Consider the following 24,046-nt stretch of genomic DNA (forward strand, 5'->3'; position numbering starts at 1 on the left):
ACATGGATGTAGTTCTGGCTCTTACGACTCCAGAGCATCCGTATTGAATTACATGACTGGCTGGCCCAGTTTTAGTAGCTAGCGCTTCGACATCAGCATGTCGTTCTAGCTAATCTTTGTTTCCTAGGATTGAGATCCAATGCCATGAAAGCATGCTCTTTCCTGTTTAGAGGACAACATTTTTGGGTGTCACATGGAATTTGAGCGTAAGCGGGCACAGCTGTCTCCCGCTCGTGTCGAATCCATTCTCAACACCGTCAAGGAAATCAAGCTAGACCAGAAAGTGACCATCACTTTCAGAGATCTTAGCTCTCATGGCAGCTGTATCCACAGTGACACCTTTGGACCTTCTGCACATGAGAGCATTTCAGTTGTGGCTAAGAACCAGGGGATTTTACTCTAGGGCCAATCCCCAATAGGGGCTACGCGCCAGGTGCTTCGTACCCTTCCTATGTGGTTCAGACCCCGGTTTCTGACTCTGGGTCCCACTCTAAGTTTGTCTTGTCGTTGCAGATGCTAACGACAGACGCTTCCCTCATGGGCTGGGGTGCGGTCTTAGATGACCGTCCAGCCCAAGGGAGCTGGAGAGGCCATCTTTTTGCGCGGCACATCAATTGCCTTAAAATCATGGCTCTATTTCAGGCCCTAAAGCACTTCCTCCAGCAGTTGAGACTACCACGTCCTAGTGCGGGTGGACAACACTATGGCAGTCTCATATATTAATCGCCAGGGCGGACTGTGCTCGCGCCGCTAAATAGCTAGCGCACCAGATTCCTGTCCCTCAGGGCAATTTACATTCTGGGAAAATTTCATGTAGGGGAGGTGGACCTCTTTGCCTCGCAAGATCAGCAAATGTCCCCTTTACTTATCTCTGACTCTAAGTCAAGCTGGTCTTCCAGCCAGCGTAATTAAGAGTATTCTAAGTACTAGGGCTGCCTCCCCTCAAATGGAATGTATTTGAAAGTTGGTGCATGACGAAGCGGGTAGACCCAGTCCACTGCCAAATTGTTTCAGTGCTGGAGTTTCTGCAGAAAAATTTGTCCTCTGGCTTGTGCCCCCTTGTTGAACCACTAGAGTCAGCGCCTCAGGTTTCTGACCCTTAAGATGGTTTTTCTAAATGGTGTTACCTCTCTAAGAGGATCGGACATCCCTATTGTTTTTAAAGCCCTCTGTCCTCCGTCTTTACAGCTTCGGAGCAGGAGAGACTTCACTTACTGTGTCCAGTACGTGCTCTTCGGATTTACGTCCACCGCATTAGCCAGTGGCATAAGTCAGAGCAGCTTTTACATGTTTTGAAGCCGCAAGCTGCGTGAGAGATGCTATTGCCCTCTCCTATGAGGCGCGTGGGCTCACTTCGCCTCTAGGAATCAGGGTTCATTCAACCAGTGGGAATCTCTTCATCAACTGCATTAGCAAGAGGTATTCCTTTGCAGCAAGTCTGTGATGCGGAGGGTTGTTTCTCTCCGCACACATTTGCCAATATGCATCCTATTGTTTTGAAGCCTTCTGTCCTCCGCCTTTACAGCTTCGGAGCAGGAGAGACTTCACTTACTGTGTCCAGTACGTGCTCTTCAGATTTACGTCCACTGCATCAGCTAGTGGCGTAAGTCAGAGCAGCTTTTACATGGTCTGGGGCCGCAACGGGGGGTGGCCCCCACTACACTGGGCTATTGCCCTCTCCTATGAGGCGTGTGGGCTCACTTCGCCTCTAGGAATCAGGGCTCATTCAACCAGGGGGATCGCCTCATCTATTGCACTAGCAAGAGGTATTCCCCTGCAGCAAGTGTGTGACACGGAGGGTTGTACTTTCCGCACACATTTATTACATTTATAGTTTAGATGTTCATGCTACTCCGGGCCCACAGGTCCTCGAGTAAGCTACCCAGATATAGTTCTGAGACTTTCTCGGCCTTGTGCGCACACGCTACCCAACCTTGGAGTCCAGACACTTGCAGTGTGGTGGCGTTGGTACTCTCGTTTCCATAGCATTTTCAAGCACCATCGAGTGTAGCCTTTGAAAGGGAACGTCTCGGGTTACTGAATAAGAAATTTATTGTCGCTAAACGACGGAGAAAAACTAGTTCATGCTTTTATCACCTCTAGGTTGGACTATTGTAATGCCTTACTGTCTGGTTGTTCAGCTAGATGCATAAATAAGCTTCAGCTAGTCCAGAATGCAGCAGCGAGAGTCCTCACCAGAACCAGAAGATATGAGCACATCACCCCTATCTTATCTTCACTCCATTGGCTCCCTGTGAAATTTCGCATTGATTTTAAAATACTACTCTTGACATATAAAGCATTAAATGGTCTCGCGCCGCAGTACCTGAGCGAACTGCTAGTGTCTTACGATCCGCCACGCCTACTTCGATCAAAGGATGCAGGCTGCTTGTCAGTACCGCGTATTATGAAAAATACAGCTGGGGGCAGAGCTTTTCCTTACAAAGCCCCAAAGTTATGGAATAGTCTTCCAAATAGTGTTCGGGACTCAGACACAGTCTCAGTGTTTAAGTCCAGGCTAAAAACCTATTTATTTAGCCGAGCATTTTTATAAATAGATTAGCCTTAGGTAAAGGAGCAGATCTGGGGGACTCATGGACGTAGAGTATTATGGTGAACTGGTATGTTTGGATGCTGTCTTCCTCACTCTCATTGATCACTCAGGTTTGCTGACGGTGAGGTGATTGTTTGCTTTACATGTCAGGAAGCCCTCATGTTTGTGTTTCCTTCTGGCTCTCCCTTTTAGTTATGCTGTCATAGTTAGTCCTGCCGGAGTCTCTGCTTGCACGCTACAGTTAATATACATTCACATTATACATTGTGTGACTGTGACCATACCTAACTGCCATCTCTCCTCTTCTTCTCTTTCCCCCCCTCTTTCTTTTTCCTCTCTCCTCCTGTCCCCCCCCCTTTCACTCTTTCTCTCTCTCTCTGTCGAGCTACACATGTCGTTCCTGAGCTGCCAGTGATCCAGACTCCCTCTGCCCTCCGGACCTGTCTGACCCATCCTGGTGCCCCGCTTCTGGCTGAAGATCTCGTCACATGGATGCCCCGTGTGTCTCTCTGGGATGCGTCTGGTGTCTGGGAATGATTCTCTCTACCTAGAAAATGGTTCTGGCCTTGACTGGTGTTGGCAACTGTTTCTCTGGGGACTTGACAGTTCGATAGTTCATGACTGGAACTTCTTACAAGTCTACCTGGGTCTTCAATAACTACCTGGACTCCATATTAACATCAATTAACATCAGCTATTATAGCTGAACTGCCTCCCACCCTACACACTGTATAAATGCAGATCATTTACTGCTTTCTGTTTCACCCAAATGAGGATGGGTTCCCTGTTGAGTCTGGTTCCTCTCAAGGTTTCTTCCTATTACCATCTCAGGGAGTTTTTCCTTGCCACTGTCGCCCTCGGCTTGCTCACCAGGGACAAACTGACCATTTTGATTCATACAAATTCACATTTCATACAAACCTAAATAATTCTTTTGACTATGTAAAGCTGCTTTGCGGCAATGAAAATTGCTAAAAGCGCTATACAAATAAAATTGAATTGAATTGAATTAAATTTGAAGAACACAAGATATAAGACGACACAAAACCCTACACGCGTCTTTTCTAATTACACGTGATAAAATTTAAAGGCTCACTGTGTTAACATTTATTTTGTTTAAATTTGATCCTAATAAGATTTAATTTAATTTAAATTCTACATTTGTACTGTAATTTTAGTTCTGTGATTATAAATTTGTTTAACTACAATGTTTTACTTGATTTTATCCGCTACTACGTGCAGTTCTAAAACTCTGTGTCTCATTAATCCAGCAGAGAATGAACTAAGGCATGAGGCGTTAGCCTGTAGTTATATAGCGCCACTCAACGGTGAGAACAAATTGCTTTAGAACTACTTCAATCACACTGCTATCAACACTACCAAACAGCTAAAACTAGGTACAGTAAGAACCAATCGTGTTACAAAAACAGTACAAAAGTTAAAAACCTACCTTACCAGTGGAGAAGAATCCAATTTAGAAAACTAAAGCACACTAAAGTTTGAGCTAGATCCACCTTCAATATATGTAGCTAAGCCCTGCCCACAATTCACACCTTAAGGAAGCCTGAAACTACTCTTGATTAATTACCTGAGAACAAATTGCTTTAGACCTACTTTAATCACACTGCAATCAACACTACCAAACAGCAAAAACTAGGTACAGTATACAGTAAGAACCAATCATGTTACAAAAACAGTACAAAAGTTAAAAACCTACCTTACCAGTGGAAAAGAATCACATTTAGAAAACTAAAGCACACTAAAGTTTGAGCTAGATCCACCTTCAATATATGTACAGTAGTTGATCAATTGGAATGGTTATTACCGTCGCGCTCACCGCCGCGTAAAAACGTCAGCGGCCAAAATAAATCAGTTGCATTTCAAAGTCATTCGTAAAATGGCCGCCAGGTGGCGCAAAGTGACATTTTCGCTCGTTGCCGTAAATACAACAGGGACCTTTATACAGCGTATCTCTGTATCGGTTTATTGTTATTTAAGTTCTGGATTATTTCAGGTACTTTAAACACATTGTTGGGTTGCTCATGTTGGCTCATATGAGATGTAGTTTACAAATGAACACCTGGTTGGGTTATTTTGACCCAACAACTGGTTTATTCATTATTCTTTCCTTTCTCCAAATATCAGCCTGCAGAATGTTTGAAATATTACTGTTATTGTGTCACAGGTGTAGTCTTAAGAGTTGTTTGGGCAGGAATGCGTGTGTATACAGCTCAAAACCTCCATCAGTTATTAAAGATAGCGGCTATTTAGAAAACATGCCCAGTGATTTCTGAGCTTCAGGAAATCTCCTGACGCTCTGCGCATAACACCGGGCCAACTCATGTCGGAAAGAATTTATAAACGGTTTCTAAACATGGGCTATTGTTTTTTTTACTTATAATATTTGTTAAATTAATTTAAATGAGGTTTGGGCTCAGGACTTCGACTCGGCATCGTGATTCTCCTCTTTAATTTACTCCATAGTTTTAATCAGCGCTCAGCCGCATGCATGAAGTTTTCCAGAGCGCACCGGCAGAAGTAGACTAATGATTATGAACGCGTCGGGAAAACAGCAAGCAGACTGACTCTGACCATTTAAAAAAACGTTTGCGTTCATTTTCTGACGCGCTCAAGTTCACCAAAAACAATACAGAACAGCGCAGCTTACAACACTTACAAAATCACAACACTTACAAAATCACAACGTTTTTTCGTTATTGTGAGTGCGCTTAAATAAAAGTTGAGTCTTATAAAGGCATGTAGTCTTATATAGTTTTATTATATAGTTTTTGCACATTAATCTGACACAGTTTTTTTCAGCCTGTCACGGCGTGCGCCCAAATCAATATCGCTCCTCGCTCACTAGTTAGGCGGCCTCCCCTTCAGACATGCGAAGCAGCGGGATACAACATTCAAATACAAATTATTCACCCTCTCCAGGTGTGAATCGGCTGTTCTCACCTATACATTCAGAGGAACTGAAATGCACTTCTCCTCACTTTAAAAACCTCTTGAATCTGAGGCTCTTCTGGAGACTTTCAGTGATTTCAATTTGTGTAATTTTAATCTCCTGGATTCTAGATTCTAAAGTTGACATTGTTACCTTTTTTAATCATTGGAATGGAAGAACTTGTTATTTTCCTTATGATAGCATAAATTGCATTGTTTTTAATCAGTCTATACACAATAATATTCTTTGGTATTTTTTTTTTAAACGGGTATGGGGGCTATCTTGGTTCATTAATCTCCGTGCCTGGTTTAGGTTTAGTATTCAGTGCGCATCTGTTATATTACAACTATCATAACACTCAAATACCTTTTATTGGGGGTTAAGTGACTGATGTGCCTAACATTTTTCAGCTGAGCCTTTGTTTCACTGAAAACGACCGCGACACCCCTCTCTCTCTCTCTCACACACACACACAGAGCCGACCAAATCATTAGCACGTCCCTCCCCCAAACAGCACAGACATTTACTTTCTATCCATTTACTTACACCTGAACTGAGTTGTTTGAGTAACATGGGTCGAACCCGTTACAAATCATAACAGCATACTGCATTTCATTCTTATAATAACGCAAAAACACAAGCGGGGCTGAAAGACCGACATCTGCTGACGCAGTAGAACGTCCTAACACTGTTTTAATTTTATGGTAATTTATTTCAGTTAATAAATCTACTATAAATTTAAAGAACACAAGAAATAAGATGACACAAATCCATACACGCTTTTTTTCTAATTACAAGTGATAAAATCAAAAGGCTTACTGTGTTAACATTTATTGTGCTTAAATTTGATCCTAATAAGATTTGATTTAATTTGAATTTTAGAACAGTGGCAGCTGGAACACCTAAAACAGATGCAGGATTATTTTTTTATAATCTAAATTAAAATGCTTTTTTAAACTTGGGCTATTGTTATTTACATGCAATATTTGTTAATTTAATTTAAATGGGGTTTGGTCTCCGGAATGTTGAGCATCAGGATCCTCTTTTTTACTTTCCTACGTAGAATCAGCGCTTAATCGCACGCATTAAGTTTTGTAAATTCGTTTAATGTTTAATAGTAAATAATGACCCCTGTTGCGCTGTACCACCGCTCGGAAAACCTTATGAAATACAAGTTTAGGACAATTATGATGATCTGCCACGGCGTGCGCGTGTGATGGGTGTACGCCCAAATCTACTATAACTACTCCCTCACTCCGTAGGCTCCCTGAATAGGCAGCAAAGGGGACGGAGCCGCCTATTTGTGCCGGCTGGCGATAATTAACGTTAATATGATCTCGGGCTTGCTCCGCATTATAAAAGCAAGGCGTGGAGTTTTGTCTGAGGTCCGGAAAGTACGTGATGTAATGTTGAATATGAAAGAAGCATGTCAGTGGGGCGATGTGACGCGGCCCAGGGACTTTAAACAAGGACACTAGAATTCCGCCCTTTGATCTCCGCGCTGAGGACAGCGCGAGAAAGAGCTGCGCGAGCTCCCGCGGCATCTACACTCCCGCACCGTGCCCGCCCTCGTAGCCCCGCTGCCGAAGAGGAAAAGTGTGGTTAGGTTTTTGCGTCAGCGAGAACTCGCGCCGGCCATCGACAGCAGGAGAAGCGCCGTCACGAGGGAGTGTGCAGGAGCGCTGCCTCCGCGTGCTCAGTTCTGCCACTTCGCGCACCAACACTTATCGTCAGCTGTGTGCCCGCATGCCAGTGTGGCACAGCCCCCGGAACTGCACATGCACAACCTTTATCCCTTTCTTTCCATTCTCCCTCCTTCAACACTTTCCTTTCCCATTTTACCTAAATAAATTACCCTTTTCCCGTAAGACCTCGCCTCGTGTCCGTGCTTTATGGTGCCGCCCGTGCAACATGGGTCGAACCCGTTTACAGATCATAACAGTCTACTGCATTTCATTCTTATAATAATGCACAAACACAAGCGGGGCTGAATGACCAACATCAGCTGACGCAGTAGAACGTCCTGACAATGTTATAATTTTTATGGTCATTTAATTCAGTTAATAAATCTACTATAAATAGCAGGATAGCATTCTTTCACCTCAGAAATATTGCCAGAATAAGAAATTTATTGTCGCTAAACGACGCAGAAAAACTAGTTCATGCTTTTATCACCTCTAGGTTGGACTATTGTAATGCCTTACTGTCTGGTTGTTCAGCTAGATGCATAAATAAGCTTCAGCTAGTCCAGAATGCAGCAGCGAGAGTCCTCACTAGAACCAGAAGATATGAGCACATCACCCCTATCTTATCTTCACTCCATTGGCTCCCTGTGAAATTTCGCATTGATTTTAAAATACTACTCTTGACATATAAAGCATTAAATGGTCTTGCGCCGCAGTACCTGAGCGAACTGCTAGTGTCTTACGATCCGCCACGCCTACTTCGATCAAAGGATGCAGGCTGCTTGTCAGTACCGCGTATTATGAAAAATACAGCTGGGGGGCAGAGCTTTTTCTTACAAAGCCCCAAAGTTATGGAATAGTCTTCCAAATAGTGTTCGGGACTCAGACACAGTCTCAGTGTTTAAGTCCAGGCTAAAAACCTATTTATTTAGCCAAGCATTTTTATAAATAGATTTTCCATAGGTAAAGGAGCAGATCTGGGGGACTCATGGACGTAGAGTATTATGGTGAACTGGTATGTTTGGATGCTGTCTTCCTCACTCTCATTGATCACTCAGGTTTGCTGACGGTGAGGTGATTGTTTGCTTTACATGTCAGGAAGCCCTCATGTTTGTGTATCCTTCTGGCTCTCCCTTTTAGTTATGCTGTCATAGTTAGTCCTGCCGGAGTCTCTGCTTGCACTCTACAGTTAATATACATTCACATTATACATTGTGTGACTGTGACCATACCTAACTGCCATCTCTCCTCTTCTTCTCTTTCCCCCCCTCTTTCTTTTTCCTCTCTCCTCCTGTCCCCCCCTTTCACTCTTTCTCTCTCTCTCTGTCGAGCTACACATGTCGTTCCTGAGCTGCCAGTGATCCAGACTCCCTCTGCCCTCCGGACCTGTCTGACCCATCCTGGTGCCCCGCTTCTGGCTGAAGATCTCGTCACATGGATGCCCCGTGTGTCTCTCTGGGATGCGTCTGGTGTCTGGGAATGATTCTCTCTACCTAGAAAATGGTTCTGGCCTTGACTGGTGTTGGCAACTGTTTCTCTGGGGACTTGACAGTTCAATAGTTCATGACTGGAACTTCTTACAAGTCTACCTGGGTCTTCAATAACTACCTGGACTCCATATTAACATCAATTAACATCAGCTATTATAGCTGAACTGCCTCCCACCCTACACACTGTATAAATGCAGATCATTTACTGCTTTCTGTTTCACCCAAATGAGGATGGGTTCCCTGTTGAGTCTGGTTCCTCTCAGGTTTCTTCCTATTACCACCTCAGGGAGTTTTTCCTTGCCACTGTCGCCCTCGGCTTGCTCACCAGGGACAAACTGACCATTTTGATTCATACAAATTCACATTTCATACAAACTTAAATAATTCTTTTGACTATGTAAAGCTGCTTTGCGGCAATGAAAATTGCTAAAAGCGCTATACAAATAAAATTGAATTGAATTGAATTAAATTTAAAGAACACGATATAAGACGACACAAAACCCTACACGCGTCTCTTCTAATTACACGTGATAAAATTTAAAGGCTCACTGTGTTAACATTTATTTTGTTTAAATTTGATCCTAATAAGATTTAATTTAATTTAAATTCTACATTTGTACTGTAATTTTAGTTCTGTGATTATAAATTTGTTTAACTACAATGTTTTACTTGATTTTATCCGCTACTACGTGCAGTTCTAAAACTCTGTGTCTCATTAATCCAGCAGAGAATGAACTAAGGCATGAGGCGTTAGCCTGTAGTTATATAGCGCCACTCAACGGTAAAAGCCAGCAAACGCACAAAGCCAAACGGTACCGCCGAGCGCGGCGACGGTAGGACCTACATTCCGATTGATTAACCACTGTAGCTAAGCCCTGCCCACAATTCACACCTTAAGGAAGCCTGAAACTACTCTTGATTAATTACCTGAGAACAAATTGCTTTAGACCTACTTCAATCACACTGCAATCAACACTACCAAACAGCAAAAACTAGGTACAGTATACAGTAAGAACCAATCGTGTTACAAAAACACAAGATGTAGTCCACCTGAGTGCTTCTGCCTCCACTCTTATACAGATGTGGCCATTAAGAATGCATGTGTTTTCCCGCGAGATGCCGCAATTTGGCTTACTTGCTGTAAGCAAGATTTGGGAATTTAAATAAATGTGTTGTGCTTTACTGAATATCCGCCAGATGGCGCATGAAAGGACTTTATCTAAAAGCCAGACAAAGTACGACGGAGAATTGTGTATAATTAGTTAGCCTAAAACAAAATTGTTTTCAGTGCTGAAGCAAACATGAATTTACTTTGGTTTTACAACAGATCTTTCATGATGAATGTGTGTACATGTGCTTCATATTATTTTCATATTATGAAATGAGATGCCCAAATTCGTGCTTTAAAAGTTTCTTATATAGTTTTTGTAATGTCTTAACAGGGACAAAACAATAAAAACCATGGCAATGCCGCTTCGGTTTAAATGGTCTTGAAATGAATTTATACATTTATAAAATATATAATATAGTATACACTCACCTAAAACATTATTAGGAACACCTGTTTAATTTCTCATTAATGCAATTATCTAATCAACCAATCACATGGCAGTTGCTTCAATGCATTCCATCTCTCCTCTTCTTCTCTTCCCCCCCTCTTTCTTTTTCCTCTCTCCTCCTGTCCCCCCCTTTCACTCTTTCTCTCTCTCTCTGTCGAGCTACACATGTCGTTCCTGAGCTGCCAGTGATCCAGACTCCCTCTGCCCTCCGGACCTGTCTGACCCATCCTGGTGCCCCGCTTCTGGCTGAAGATCTAGTCACATGGATGCCCCGTGTGTCTCTCTGGGATGCGTCTGGTGTCTGGGAATGATTCTCTCCACCTAGAAAATGGTTCTGGCCTTGACTGGTGTTGGCAACTGTTTCTCTGGGGACTTGACAGTTCGATAGTTCATGACTGGAACTTCTTACAAGTCTACCTGGGTCTTCAATAACTACCTGGACTCCATATTAACATCAATTAACATCAGCTATTATAGCTGAACTGCCTCCCACCCTACACACTGTATAAATGCAGATTATTTACTGCTTTCTGTTTCACCCAAATGAGGATGGGTTCCCTGTTGAGTCTGGTTCCTCTCAAGGTTTCTTCCTATTACCATCTCAGGGAGTTTTTCCTTGCCACTGTCGCCCTCGGCTTGCTCACCAGGGACAAACTGACCATTTTGATTCATACAAATTCACATTTCATACAAACTTAAATAATTCTTTTGACTATGTAAAGCTGCTTTGCGGCAATGAAAATTGCTAAAAGCGCTATACAAATAAAATTGAATTGAATTGAATTGAATTTAGGGGTGTGGTCCTGGTCAATACAATCTCCTGAACTCCAAACTGAATGTCAGAATGGGAAAGAAAGGTGATTTAAGCAATTTTGAGTGTGGCATGGTTGTTGGTGCCAGACAGGTACCGCTCATCTCCACTACAAACAGGAAAAAGGGGCGACAATTTGCACGAGCTCACCAAAAATTGGTGACAGCTGAAGACTGAAAAAATGTTGCCTGGTCTGATGAGTCTCGATTTCTGTTGGGACATTCAAATGGTAGAGTCAGAATTTGGCGTAAACAGAATGAGAACATGGATCCATCATGTCTTGTTACCACTGTGCAGGCTGGTGGTGGTGGTGTAATGGTGTGTTTTCTTGGCACACTTTAGGCATCTTAGTGCCAATTGGGCATTGTTTAAATGCCACGGGCTACCTGAGCATTGTTTCTGACCATGTCCATCCCTTTATGACCACCATGTACCCATCCTCTGATGGCTACTTCCAACAGGATAATGCACCATGTCACAAAGCTCGAATCATTTCAAATTGGTTTCTTGAACATGACAATGAGTTCACTGTACTAAAATGGCCCCCACAGTCACCAGATCTCAACCCAATAGAGCATCTTTGGGATGTGGTGGAACGGGAGCTTCGTGCCCTGGATGTGCATCCCACAAATCTCCATCAACTGCAAGATGCTATCCTATTAATATAAGCCAAAATTTCTAATGAATGCTTTTAGCACCTTGTTAAATCAATGCCACATAGAATTAAGGGAGTTCTGAAGGCGAAAGGGGGTCAAACACCGTATTAGTATGGTGTTCCTAATAATCCTTTAGGTGAGATATATATATATATATATATATATATATATATATATATATATATATATATAAAATATACATACACAGTAGTGTGAAAAACTATTTGCCCCCTTCCTGATTTCTTATTCTTTTGCATGTTTGTCACACAAAATGTTTCTGATCATCAAACACATTTAACTATTAGTCAAAGATAACACAAGTAAACACAAAATGCAGTTTTTAAATGATGGTTTTTATTATTTAGGGAGAAAAAAAATCCAAACCTACATGGCCCTGTGTGAAAAAGTAATTGCCCCCTAAACCTAATAACTGGTTGGGCCACCCTTAGCAGCAATAACTGCAATCAAGCGTTTGCGATAACTTGCAACAAGTCTTTTACAGCGCTCTGGAGGAAATTTGGCCCACTCATCTTTGCAGAATTGTTGTAATTTAGCTTTATTTGAGGGTTTTCTAGCATGAACCGCCTTTTTAAGGTCATGCCACAACATCTCAATAGGATTCAGGTCAGGACTTTGACTAGGCCACTCCAAAGTCTTCATTTTGTTTTTTTTCAGCTATTCAGAGGTGGATTTGCTGGTGTGTTTTGGGTCATTGTCCTGCTGCAGCACCCAAGATCGCTTCAGCTTGAGTTGACGAACAAATGGCCGGACATTCTCCTTCAGGATTTTTTGGTAGACAGTAGAATTCATGGTTTTATCTATCACAGCAAGCCTTTCAGGTCCTGAAGCAGCAAAACAACCCCAGACCATCACACTACCACCACCATATTTTACTGTTGGTATGATGTTCTTTTTCTGAAATGCTGTGTTACTTTTACGCCAGATGTAACGGGACACGCACCTTCCAAAAAGTTGAACTTTTGTCTCGTCGGTCCACAAGGTATTTTCCCAAAAGTCTTGGCAATCATTGAGATGTTTTTAAGCAAAATTGAGACAATCCTTAATGTTCTTTTTACTTAAAAGTGGTTTGCGCCTTGGAAATCTGCCATGCAGGCCGTTTTTGCCCAGTCTCTTTCTTATGGTGGAGTCGTGAACACTGAACTTAATTGAGGCAAGTGAGGCCTGCAGTTCTTTAGATGTTGTCCTGGTGTCTTTTGTGGCCTCTCAGATGAGTTGTCTCTGCGCTCTTGGGTAATTTTGGTCGGCCGGCCACTCCTGGGAAGGTTCACCACTGTTCCATGTTTTTGCCATTTGTGGATAATGGCTCTCACTGTGGTTCGCTGGAGTCCCAAAGCTTTAGAAATGGCTTTATAACCTTTACCAGACTGATAGATCTCAATTACTTTTGTTCTAATTTGTTCCTGAATTTCTATGGATCTTGGCATGATGTCTAGCTTTTGAGGTGCTTTTGGTCTACTTTTCTGTGTCAGGTAGCTCCTATTTAAGTGATTTCTTGATTTAGTGTGGCAGTAATCAGGCCTGGGGGTGACTATTTTTTTTTTACTTTCCCCAAAAGGCTCAGCCTTTGCCAGGCCACAGTTGTAAATAAGAAACCTGTTCTTAATCTGTCTTGCCTGGTTAAATAAAGGTAAAAAAAAGAAAAAAAAGTGGCATTTTAATTTAAATCTAACATTTTAATGGTTAGTGATCGGTGCAAGGGCGTCAACTCGCACATTCTGTAATATTCCACTATCATTCATACTGCCATTGTTTTAGAGCTCTTTACGAAAGCATTTGCTAGTTAGTAAGTAAGTAAGCAAATAAAAGATGAATAAATGAATAGCTTTAAATGGTACTTCAGCAAAGTAAAAGTACCATATATATATATGTATGTATATCAGTAACTGAGCAGATTGTGAAATACTCAGACCGGCCCGTCTGGCACCACAACCATGCCATGCTCAAAATTGCTTAAATCACCTCTCTTTTCCATTCTGACATTCAATTTGGGGTTCAGGAGATTGTCTTGACCAGGACCCTACCCCTAAATGCATTGAAGCAACTGCCATGTGATTGGTTGATTGGATAATTGCATTAATGAGAAATTGAACAGGTGTTCCTAATAATCCTTTAGGTGAGTGTGTATATATATACATATATATATATATATATATATATATATATGTGGCAAGCCGTTTAGGAAAATATTCATGAGAGAATTAAATGAAAACGTCTCGAGTTACTTTGTTGTAACCCTGTTCCCTGAAAAGGCGGGAACAAGATGCTGCGTGAAAACGCTATGGGAAAATCTTTTCGTGTTGCCGGTTGTAGAGCATGTGTGTACCAAACACGCCAAATTTTGGCTTATATAACCTCGGTCAGGTGACGTGATCTGATTAGATGCACCTGCAGGTTATAAATAGGAGTGAGCCGGCAACATTCCTCAGATTGATTGTCTGAACGGACGTCCGGTCACGTGGGCAGTGCGGCATTGGGACGCAGCATCTCGTTCCCGCCTTTTCAGGGAACAGGGTTACAACAAAGTAACCCGAGACGTTCCCTTTCAAAGGCTACACTCTATGCTGCGTGAAAACGCTATGGGAACGAGAGTACCAACGTCGCCGCACTGCGAGTGTCTGGACCCCGCATTGTGTAGCGTGTGCGCACAAAGCTGAGAGGTCTTAGAACTATGTCTGGGAAGCTGACTCAAGGACTCATGAGCCCGGAGTGACAGGAACATCCAGACTATAAAATCTAATAAATGTGTGCGGAGAGGACCAGCCCGCGGCGTCACACACTTGTTGCAGGGGAATACCTCTTGCAAGTGCAATAGATGAAGCAATCCCCCTGGTTGAATGAGCCCTGATTCCTAGAGGCGAAGTGAGCCCACGCGCCTCATAGGAGAGAGCAATAGCATCTCTCACCCAATGTGACATGGTCTGCGTAGTAGCGGCCGCCCCCCGGTTGCGGCCTCCATAGCAAATAAAGAGCTGCTCTGATCTACGCCACTGGCAGGTGTGGTGGACGTAAATCCGAAGAGCACGTACTGGACATAATAGGTGAAGTTTCTCCTGCTCCGAAGCTGTAAAAGGCGGAGGACAGAAGGCTTCAAGAACAACAGGGTGCATGTTTGAAAATGGAACTTTAGGAAGATAGTTTGGGTGAGGATGTAAAATGGCCTTGACTAGCCCAGGGGCAAAGTCCAGGCAGGATGGGGAGACTGACAAGGCATGCAGATCCCCAATCCTCTTGAAAGAGGTAATGGCCATAAGAAAAACCATCTTAAGAGTCAGAAGCCTGTCAGGCGCTGACTCTAGCGGTTCGAAAGGAGTGTCAATTAGACCTTCGAGCACGATAGATAAATCCCATGACGGGGTCGTGGCTCTAGTGGGTGGCCTCAACCGTTTAGCTCCACGAATAAAACGGGCAACTAAAGGATGTTTTCCCACAGTAATCCCCTCGATTGGAACGTGGCAGGCTGAGTTAGCGGCCACGTACGTCCTAAGGGTACTAGGGCATTAGCCCGAGGACAACTTATCTTGCAGGAACTTCAGCACTGAAACAATTTGGCAGGGGACTGGGTCTACCTGCTTTGTCATGCACCAACTTTCAAAAACATTCCATTTGAGGGCATAAGCTTTTCTAGTGGAGGGAGCTCTAGCGGCTAGAATAGTGTCAATAACGCTGGCTGGGAGACCAGCTTGACTTAGTTGGTCCCGTTCAGGGGCCAAACGTGAAGGTTCCAAAGCTCCGGTCAGGGATGAAATATTGTCCCCTGCGCCTGAGACAGAAGATCCCTCCTCACTGGAATCATCCAAGGTGATCCATCGAGGAGAGATATTAGATCCGAGAACCATACTCTGGCCGGCCAACGGGGCGCTATCAGTAAGAGGCGCAAACCGTGTTGACGGACCCTCGCCAGGACTCCCGGGAGCAGAGATATTGGCGGAAACGCATAAAGGGTGTAAATTGGGCCACGTATGGGCCATCGCGTCCAGACCCAGGGGAGCTGGATGAGTCAGAGAGTAGTAGAGAGGACATTGTGCTGTCTCTTGGGAGGCAAAGAGGTCCACCTCTGCTGTAGAGAATCTTTCCCAGATTTGGCTGACTCTGCGGGGTGGAGTTTCCATTCCCCGTTCGTCACAGCTTGTCTGGACAGTAAATCTGCTCCCACATTCATGTGCCCTGGAATGTAAATCGCCCTGAGGGACAGGAACTTGTCCTGTGCCCAGAGCAGAACCTGATGCGCTAGCTCGTTCAAGCGGCGCGAGTGCAGTCCGCCCTGGCGATTTATGTAGGAGACTACCGATGTATTGTCCACCCGCACTAGAACATGGTAGCCTCTCAGCTGCTGGAGGAAGTGCTGTAGGGCCAAAAATAAAGCCATCATTTCGAGGCAATTGATGTGCCATGCGAGAAGATGACCTCTCCAGCGCCATCCAAGACCGCACCCCAGCCGGTAAGGGAAGCGTCTGTCGTTAGCATTTTGCAACGACAAGAGGGACCTAGAGTGGGACCCAAGGTAAGAAACTGGGGTCTGAACCACATAAAAAGGGTACGACGTCCTTCGAGCGTAACCCTTATTCGCCTTCGGGGATTGGCCCTTGTATGAAATCCCCTGGCTCTTAGCCACAACTGAAAAGCTCTCATGTGCAGAAGGCCCAAAGGTATCACCGTGGATGCAGCTGCCATGAGGCCTAAACATTTTTGAAAGTGATAAATAGTCACTTCCTGGTCTAGTCTGATTTCCTTGAGGGCGCTGAGGATGGATTCGACATGAGTGGGAGACAATTGTGCCCGCATAGTGATCGAATCCCATCTGACACCCAAGTATGTTGTCCTCTGAGCCGTAACGAGAACGCTTTTGGTAGCGTTTAGTCTCAATCCCAGCGAATGGAGATGAACTAGGACGACATCGCGATGTCGAGCGCTAGCTGCTGAGACTGGGTCAGGATTAGCCAGTCGTCTATGTAATTGAGAATACGGATGCCCTGGAGTCGCAAGGGAGCCAGGACAGCATCCATACATTTTGTATATGTGCGGGGTGACAGAGCTAGACCGAATGGAAGGACCTGATATTGGTAAGCTTCTCCCCCGAAAGCGAACCTTAGGAACTTCCTGTGTTGTGGCAAAACTTTTATGTGGAAGTATGCGTCCTTTAAATCTATCGTCACGAACCAATCTTCTGGTTGGATTTGCGAGACAATCATATTGATGGTTAACATCTTGAATCTGTACTTTTTGAGATAGCGGTTCAACCCGCGAAGATCCAAAATCGGACGCAGCCCCCCGCCTTTCTTGGGAACCAGAACCTGTTCTATGGCTCCCTTCTCCAGCAATGCCTGGAGTTCGGAGTTTAGCAGATGCGCTCTCTCCGGTATCACGGAAGTGTAGACCACGCCGTTGAAACGCGGAGGGCGATGAGCAAACTGAATCCTGTAGCCTTTCTCTACAGTCTTTAGCACCCAGGGAGATATGCCTGGCAGTAGCTTCCACGCTGCCAGTTTCTCCGAAAGGGGTACCAGTTTTAGTGCGCAGGGGGGTGTTAGTGGTTCGGCATCCTGGAATATAGCAGGATAAAACCGAGGCACTAACATATCTCTGGAGGTCGGTGAGGTCCGAAACACCAGAGGCGGCGGAAACTGAACACCGACCCCCTGGGGGTGTCCGGGGGGGCATGCTCTTATAGGAAAGAGAGTTGAGTGCCGTTTCCCGGGCGGGATCACCCCCACAGTCCTGGGCACTTAGGCTTCAGGACTTAGTCTTTGAAAAGAAGACAGTGCGGCGATCTGATCTTTTGGAGGCAGCCTGTTGGGGGCGACGAGCCGTACCCCAGTCCTTACGGGGGGGTGCCCGGCTGCTGACGCTCTCTTTCTGTGCTTCTCGCCTGGTGAGATTCAGATCTGGCCGAGGCTAGGTGGCCGAGGGCCTCGACTCTTGAGCACGGCGTGGGAGAAATTTCCCAAAAGCCTGTTCATACAATTTAGCTTCTCGGAACCTAGTGGCGACGGAATTCACAGCGTCGCCAAATAGGCCGGAAGGTGAGACAGGGGCATCTAGGAGGAATCTTCTATCCTTGTCCTTGATGCCTGTCAGGTTTAACCACAGGTGCCTTTCAGCGGTCACCAAGGAGGCCATGGAACGGCCGATTGCACGGGCTGTCTGTTTAGTCGCACGCAGGGATAAATCAGTAGCCCGGCGTAATTCATTGAATGCGTCATGATTCAGTGTGCCGCTCGTGCTCAAATCTTTCAGCAGATCAGCCTGATACACCTGCAAAACCGCCATGGTGTGCAAGGAAGCGCCGGCCTGACCTGCTGCTTGGAACGCTTTCCCTACCAGGGTAGAAGAAGTTCTACACGGCTTGGAGGGAAGTGTTGGTTTCTTTAAGGAGGATGATGTTCCAGGAGAGAGATAGCCCGCAAGCGTCTCTTCTATCTGGGGCATCACCACATAACCTCGTGCTTTTGCATCAACGAAGTTCGAATAAAACGAAGTCGATGGTACAAAAATACGGGAAGAAAAAGGATTTCTCCAAGAACGAGATAACTCGTTGTGGAGGTCATCAAAAAATGGGAGAGAGCGGTTTTTGGCTCCATCTCCTGGCCAGTCAATATGCAGTCGTTCGACTGCACGCGTTATAACTTCAAGCAATTCCTCATATTCTCTTTCATCTTTTGAGGAGCGTTCTGAGAAAGCAACTTCCATTTCCACAGAAGCAGGAGAACGAGTCTCTTCAACACACCCGCGAGAAGCACCGGAGTGCGCTCGTGAAGTGGAAGGAGAGACATCGGGATCGGGGGAGAGGGCGAGAGAAAGGAGGGACTCCGTCTCTCGCTCCTCGGCCAGATCTGCTTGTGATCCCCATAAGTGAAGCGCGCCTCTTGGTTCCCTAAAGAACGCGAGACGCGCGCGAAGCAGCTTCATGGGGAGAAGATCACAGTGCTCACACTCTCCATTAAGCCCTTCGAGAGCGTGCTTTTCACCCAAACATTCGAAGCAGAATGTGTGCATATCGCCCTCCGAAAGGAAATTTTCACAAGGAGGGGGACATCTAGTTCTAAACTCCGCCATACTAACTGGTGAGTTTTATAGATTTAATTCTGCTTATTTTGTATTTTTGTTATGCTTGCTGACACACACACGCGCACAATGCGGTGAAGAAAAAGATCTGAGGAATGTTGCGGGCTCACTCCTATTTATAACCTGCAGGTGCATCTTATCAGATCACGTCTCCTGACCGAGGTTATATAAGCCAAAATTTGGGGTGTTTGGTAAACACATGCTTCACAACCGGCAACACGAAAAGATATTCCCATAGCGTTTTCACGCAGCATCGAGTGTAGCCTTTGAAAGGGAACTCCATATATATTGAATGAAAAGTCTGAATATATTGAATGAATTCTGAATATATTGAATGAAACTCAATATATATTGAATGGATTCTAAATATATTAAATAGATTTTGAATATATTGAATGGATTCTGAATATATTGATTGAAAACTTGATATATATTGAATAAAAAGTCTGAATATATTGATTGAACCATGACGTCATCGAAACAGTGCCGTCTTTAGAAAGGACGAGTGAGTCAGCGAGAAACTTGGTTTCTGCGATTCTGAGAAATGAAGAGATGGTCAACACTTTAGTGAGTCCGTGTACGGGCCAAAGTGGTGCAGTAAGCCTCACTCAATATCAGATTTCCACATTTGAATATGTTTACACCCACCACGAGCTGTTATTACTTTTTCCTTTAATGTGTCACAGCTGCGTTTGGTTTTCCCAGTTGATTTGAGTTGTATTTTAGCCTAGCGTTTCATTGTGAAGTAGGCTGTTATGGTCAGTTTCTTTGTGGCTTGCTCTAATTAATTTTGCCCTTTGTGAATGTTCTTGGCTATGAGTTCGCCTTATGCCTAATTCTGTTGTTTGCACATCAACTGGACTCTTAGCTTGTTGAAACACCCATTTCAGGGGCATTTCCTATTTGCATTAGACAATGTGGCCTCTTTAAGTATTCTGATGGACTCAAATTGATCCATGATCCCTGAAATGTGATAAATAGGCTCAACACTATAGTACGAGAAGCATTCCCATATCATGATGCTTATACCTCTATGCTTCACTGTCTTCACAGTGTACTGTGGCTTAAATTCAGTGTTTGGGGGTCGCCAGACAAACTCTGTGGTCCCTAGACCCAAAAAGAACAATCTTGCTTACATCAGTCCACAAAATATTGCACCATTTCTCTTTAGGCCAGTCAATGTGTTCTTTGGCAAACTGTAACCTCTTCAGCACATGTTTTTTTTTTTTTTCAACAATGGGACTTTGCGGGGGCTTCTTGCTGATAGCTTTGCTTCACATAGCTGTCTTCTTTAGTACTAACAGGTAACTTTAGATGTTCTTTAAGTCAATTTTGTTATTCTTCAATCCATTTAAATGGTAGTTTTCCATTTTCTTCCACGTCTTTCTGGTTTTGGTCTCCATTTTGAAGCTTAAAAATGATTTGGTATTATTTTAGCAGAGCAGCCTATCATTTTCTGCACTTCTTTGTATGTTTTCCCATCTCTAATCAACTTTTGAATCAAAGCACGAACTCCACGCTGCTATTTTTTTGAACAGACTAATATTTGTTTTTCTTCACTTACATTAAACTAATAATCCATTTAGCAGATTTTTCTTCATGTTGTGATTCAGAGTAGTATGTGCAGGGTGTTCAATGCATTTATGTGATTTAAATTAAAAGTTATTATATGGATATGGAGCTTTACTCACTTTTTTCAACACACTGCTATCATTTTGAACACCACTGTAAATCTATCGAGGTGTGGCAGACACAGCAAACAATAACTCTTCTTATTTTAAACTTAACAATAAGTAAAATTTATAAGACAGAATAATTGAAAAACTATTTTAATGAAATTAGGTAATAATCTGAAAATGTTTTCTACATTTAATCCACGTAAAATGATGACTTGCCAAACAAGAGCTGTATTTTGCTATTGCTGCTTAAATGTACGCAGTTAATTAAATTAATTACATTAAAATATGTAACCTTTGGTACATACACGTTATTTATCACAAAAAGCCATTATAATATTAAACATAAATTATAATGCCCTGTAAAGGACTGGCACCCTGTTCAGGGTGTACCCTGCCTCGTGCCCTAAGCCTCCTGGACCCCAGGTAGGCTTCAGGTCGCCGCAACCCTGAATACAGGATAAAGCGGAATAGAAGGTGAGTGAGTGAGAGAGATAAATTACAATAGCTATGTAAAAATAATTAGATTCGTCTCAATAAGAAACATAAATACAGACATGTATATTAAAACATATACAGATCATGTAACATCAATAATATTGATTAAATAAAATAATTTAATTCTTCTTGATCCATCAGTGCTGCTACACGTCACACCCCTGTTTTAGTACCTGGAAAGATGCAAATAAAAAAAAATTGTAACCAAAATTTAGTGTTTCACTGTAAATCAATGATTTATGTCTTCAGAATATTTTGATTGTATTTTTATTTATGAATCATGAGAAAATAATGTCTTACTTGACAAAGCCAGGTCGATTTTGTGTGATGATGCTAGATATCCAAGACTGGTACTGGGACACCAGGGTGTACACACCAGGTTTGCTGGCACAGCCCTCACCCCAACTGGTGATACCAGCCTGAATCCAGGCTGCACCCAGCTTAGCCACCAAGGGACCTCCAGAATCGCCCTTTACAATGAAACAAATATCATTATAGTTGTTGATAATGCATTTAGGTAGTATTATTTAGACATTTATTCATATTTTATCTGTGTGTACCTGGCAGGTATCCTTGCCTCCTTGTAGATTACCAGCACAGATCATGTATGGGGTAATGGATCCATGTCCCAGTTGAAAATCACACAGACTTTTGTCGACAATGGGCACCATGGCCTCCTGAAGCACACCTGGAGCTGGCAGTTGCACTACAACACAAAGAAATACAAGCATCTTTTGAAATAACCATAAATTAGAACTCTGTTTATACCCACAGTAAAGGTTCCTGAAGAGCAATCATACATAAGCTTTCAGCCTTGCCTAGTGAGGAGCTTTGTGCGTGAACAGATAAAGTAATGCCTGGCAGCTGTTTTAAAATAGCTGTAGTTACCTCACACTAATTGCTGTCTTTTGTTTCTGTGATTAGAAACCAAACCTTGAGCACCTCCACTTATCCTGAAACATGTATATGATGTTGCAAATAAAACACCTCTTTGGTTGAAATTTGCCTAATATTTTTGCCTAAATATATTATGGTTGGTGTAGTTAATTCCATAATACACAGAGATCTATGTGTGTGTGTGTGTGTGTGTGTGTGTGTGTGTGTCAGTGGGTTCGTGTATGTATTTTACCTCCACTAGCTGTGTTTCCCCAGCCTGTAATCCAGCAGTTGATGCCAGCTGAAAATGTGCTGCCTTGCCCGGCCAGACACACTGGAGTGATGTAGCTGTTGAAGGGTACTGAGGAGTTCAGAAGGAGAAGTGCAATGTCGTTGTTAAGGGTTGCACTGTTGAATTGAGGGTGAATGACCACCTTTGTCACACCTCTTACAATTTGATTGGGATTAGAGCCGGACAGTGTCTGTTTCCCCAAATACACAGTCAGGCCAGACATGGAAATGCTAAATGGATGGAAAAAATATTTAATATATAATATATTTTAATATGTATATTTTGTATAAGTTGTACAGTAAAGTTGCCCAGAAATAGGTATAAAATTTAACTGACCTGTTAACACAATGTGCTGCTGTCAGAATATACTTGTCGTTGATGAGGGATCCACCACAGAAATGACCACCGTAAGCGGGGCTCTGTAAACTAACCTGCCATGGCCAGGCCCCAGCTGTGGCATTCTGTCCACCCACAATACGGCTGTTAAAAGGTGCCTGACCACAAACTGAGAGAAGAGAGATAAAAAATTTATACTTTATTGTTAACCATCATCTTAATCTTACTGAGTAGAAATAAGGGAAGTTCAATGCCTTGTAGTGATTAAGTTTGAGAGAAGTACCTACCATTGAGTTGAGAAAAGGAACCTGAAATTAGAGGAAAAAAAAACATGTGTCACAAAATACAATATGCAGACACAAGAGATATGCTGTTATTGAGCAGAGTGCAATATATTAAAATAAAATACAAGATGTAACATAGAATCTACTACATCAAGTGTTATTTTAAATATAACATACTAAAAAAATACACTTATACTGTTCAATGCAATTTCCTTACCTTTCAAGTACAAGACAAGAACAAAAAACACAAACTGAAATCTCAGCATTTTTGCTTTCAGTCCGTCTTTGTCTGTAGTAGTCAACAGGTGTTTGTCCCCTCTCAGCTTTGTCTCCCTTATATCTACCCAGTACTGCTGCAACTACAATACCAATGGTGTTGGTCTAACCTGTTATGTGACTTGAATGCTTTTAGGAAATAACCTTATTACTGAACCAATTATATATCCAGTCAAATGGCATTCCAGGTTTAAAAGATCACAAATTACTGGAAAATCACTAAAGCAGTAACCAGGTCATATGTGTTCACTACGTAAAGCTGTTCTATTAAAATTGGCACGAAACACTGGGAATAATGTAATTATATTTAATTTAGTAGAATGTTCAATAATGCCTGTTATCTACCAATAATTTTTCATGAGAAAAAAAAGGAAGGCCTGCAAAAAGACGTGCAACCTGGTAAATTGTTTTTGACTATGGTCATTAGCTTAATTCCCAAATTCCAAACATGCAAATTATTCATAAAACATTTACATGTCAACATCAGCTTATCTGAAGCGATTCACAACTAATGGTCTTATGTCATTGCATCATTTAAATGAGAAAGATAAGGAATGCTTTGTATACAACGCTCCTAGAAAATGGGATACATTTTTTATTTTAGCTTATCCCCTATTTCTCAGAGAAAATAACATCTGTGGATGTTATTATATATATATTACCTCACTTTGCTTTATAATCACTTAATCACTTACAATCACTTACTTAAACTAATATTTTGTTAATTATTTATTATAGTAAATAATACTATATACTATACTAATACTTTATTTGGTAGGGTAATCTAAAAGCATGGCAATGACTTTGCCAATTTTTGCCAACTCTTTTTTGCAAAAACTCTCCAAATCTGTCCGTTTGCAAGCAATCTCCTGTGCACCACCCTCTTCAGATCACTCCACAGATTCAGATTTCAATCAGATTCAGGTCTGGGCTCTGGCTGGGCCATTCCAAAACTTAAATCTTTTTCTGCTTAGGCCAACATTTTTTGTTTATTTGGATGCATGCTTTGGGTCATTGTCA

The 24,046-nt window shown here is 42.8% G+C and overlaps 1 protein-coding gene across 1 annotated transcript; it reads right to left on the reverse strand.

Annotated features, from left to right (window-relative positions):
* Window positions 1–21,011: 21,011 nt before the first annotated feature.
* On the reverse strand, window positions 21,012–23,039 carry LOC128526970 (serine protease 27-like). Its single transcript, XM_053499207.1, has 7 exons — window positions 22,968–23,039; window positions 22,754–22,774; window positions 22,467–22,635; window positions 22,092–22,360; window positions 21,523–21,668; window positions 21,263–21,432; window positions 21,012–21,135 (listed from the first exon to the last, which is right to left on the reverse strand). The coding sequence occupies exons 1-7, from the start codon at window positions 23,014–23,016 to the stop codon at window positions 21,129–21,131; spliced, it is 831 nt and encodes a 276-aa protein (XP_053355182.1). The 5' UTR covers window positions 23,017–23,039; the 3' UTR covers window positions 21,012–21,128.
* Window positions 23,040–24,046: the final 1,007 nt, after the last annotated feature.

The sequence above is a fragment of the Clarias gariepinus genome, chromosome 6 (genome assembly GCF_024256425.1).
Source record: "Clarias gariepinus isolate MV-2021 ecotype Netherlands chromosome 6, CGAR_prim_01v2, whole genome shotgun sequence".
Taxonomy (NCBI): Eukaryota; Metazoa; Chordata; class Actinopteri; order Siluriformes; family Clariidae; genus Clarias; species Clarias gariepinus.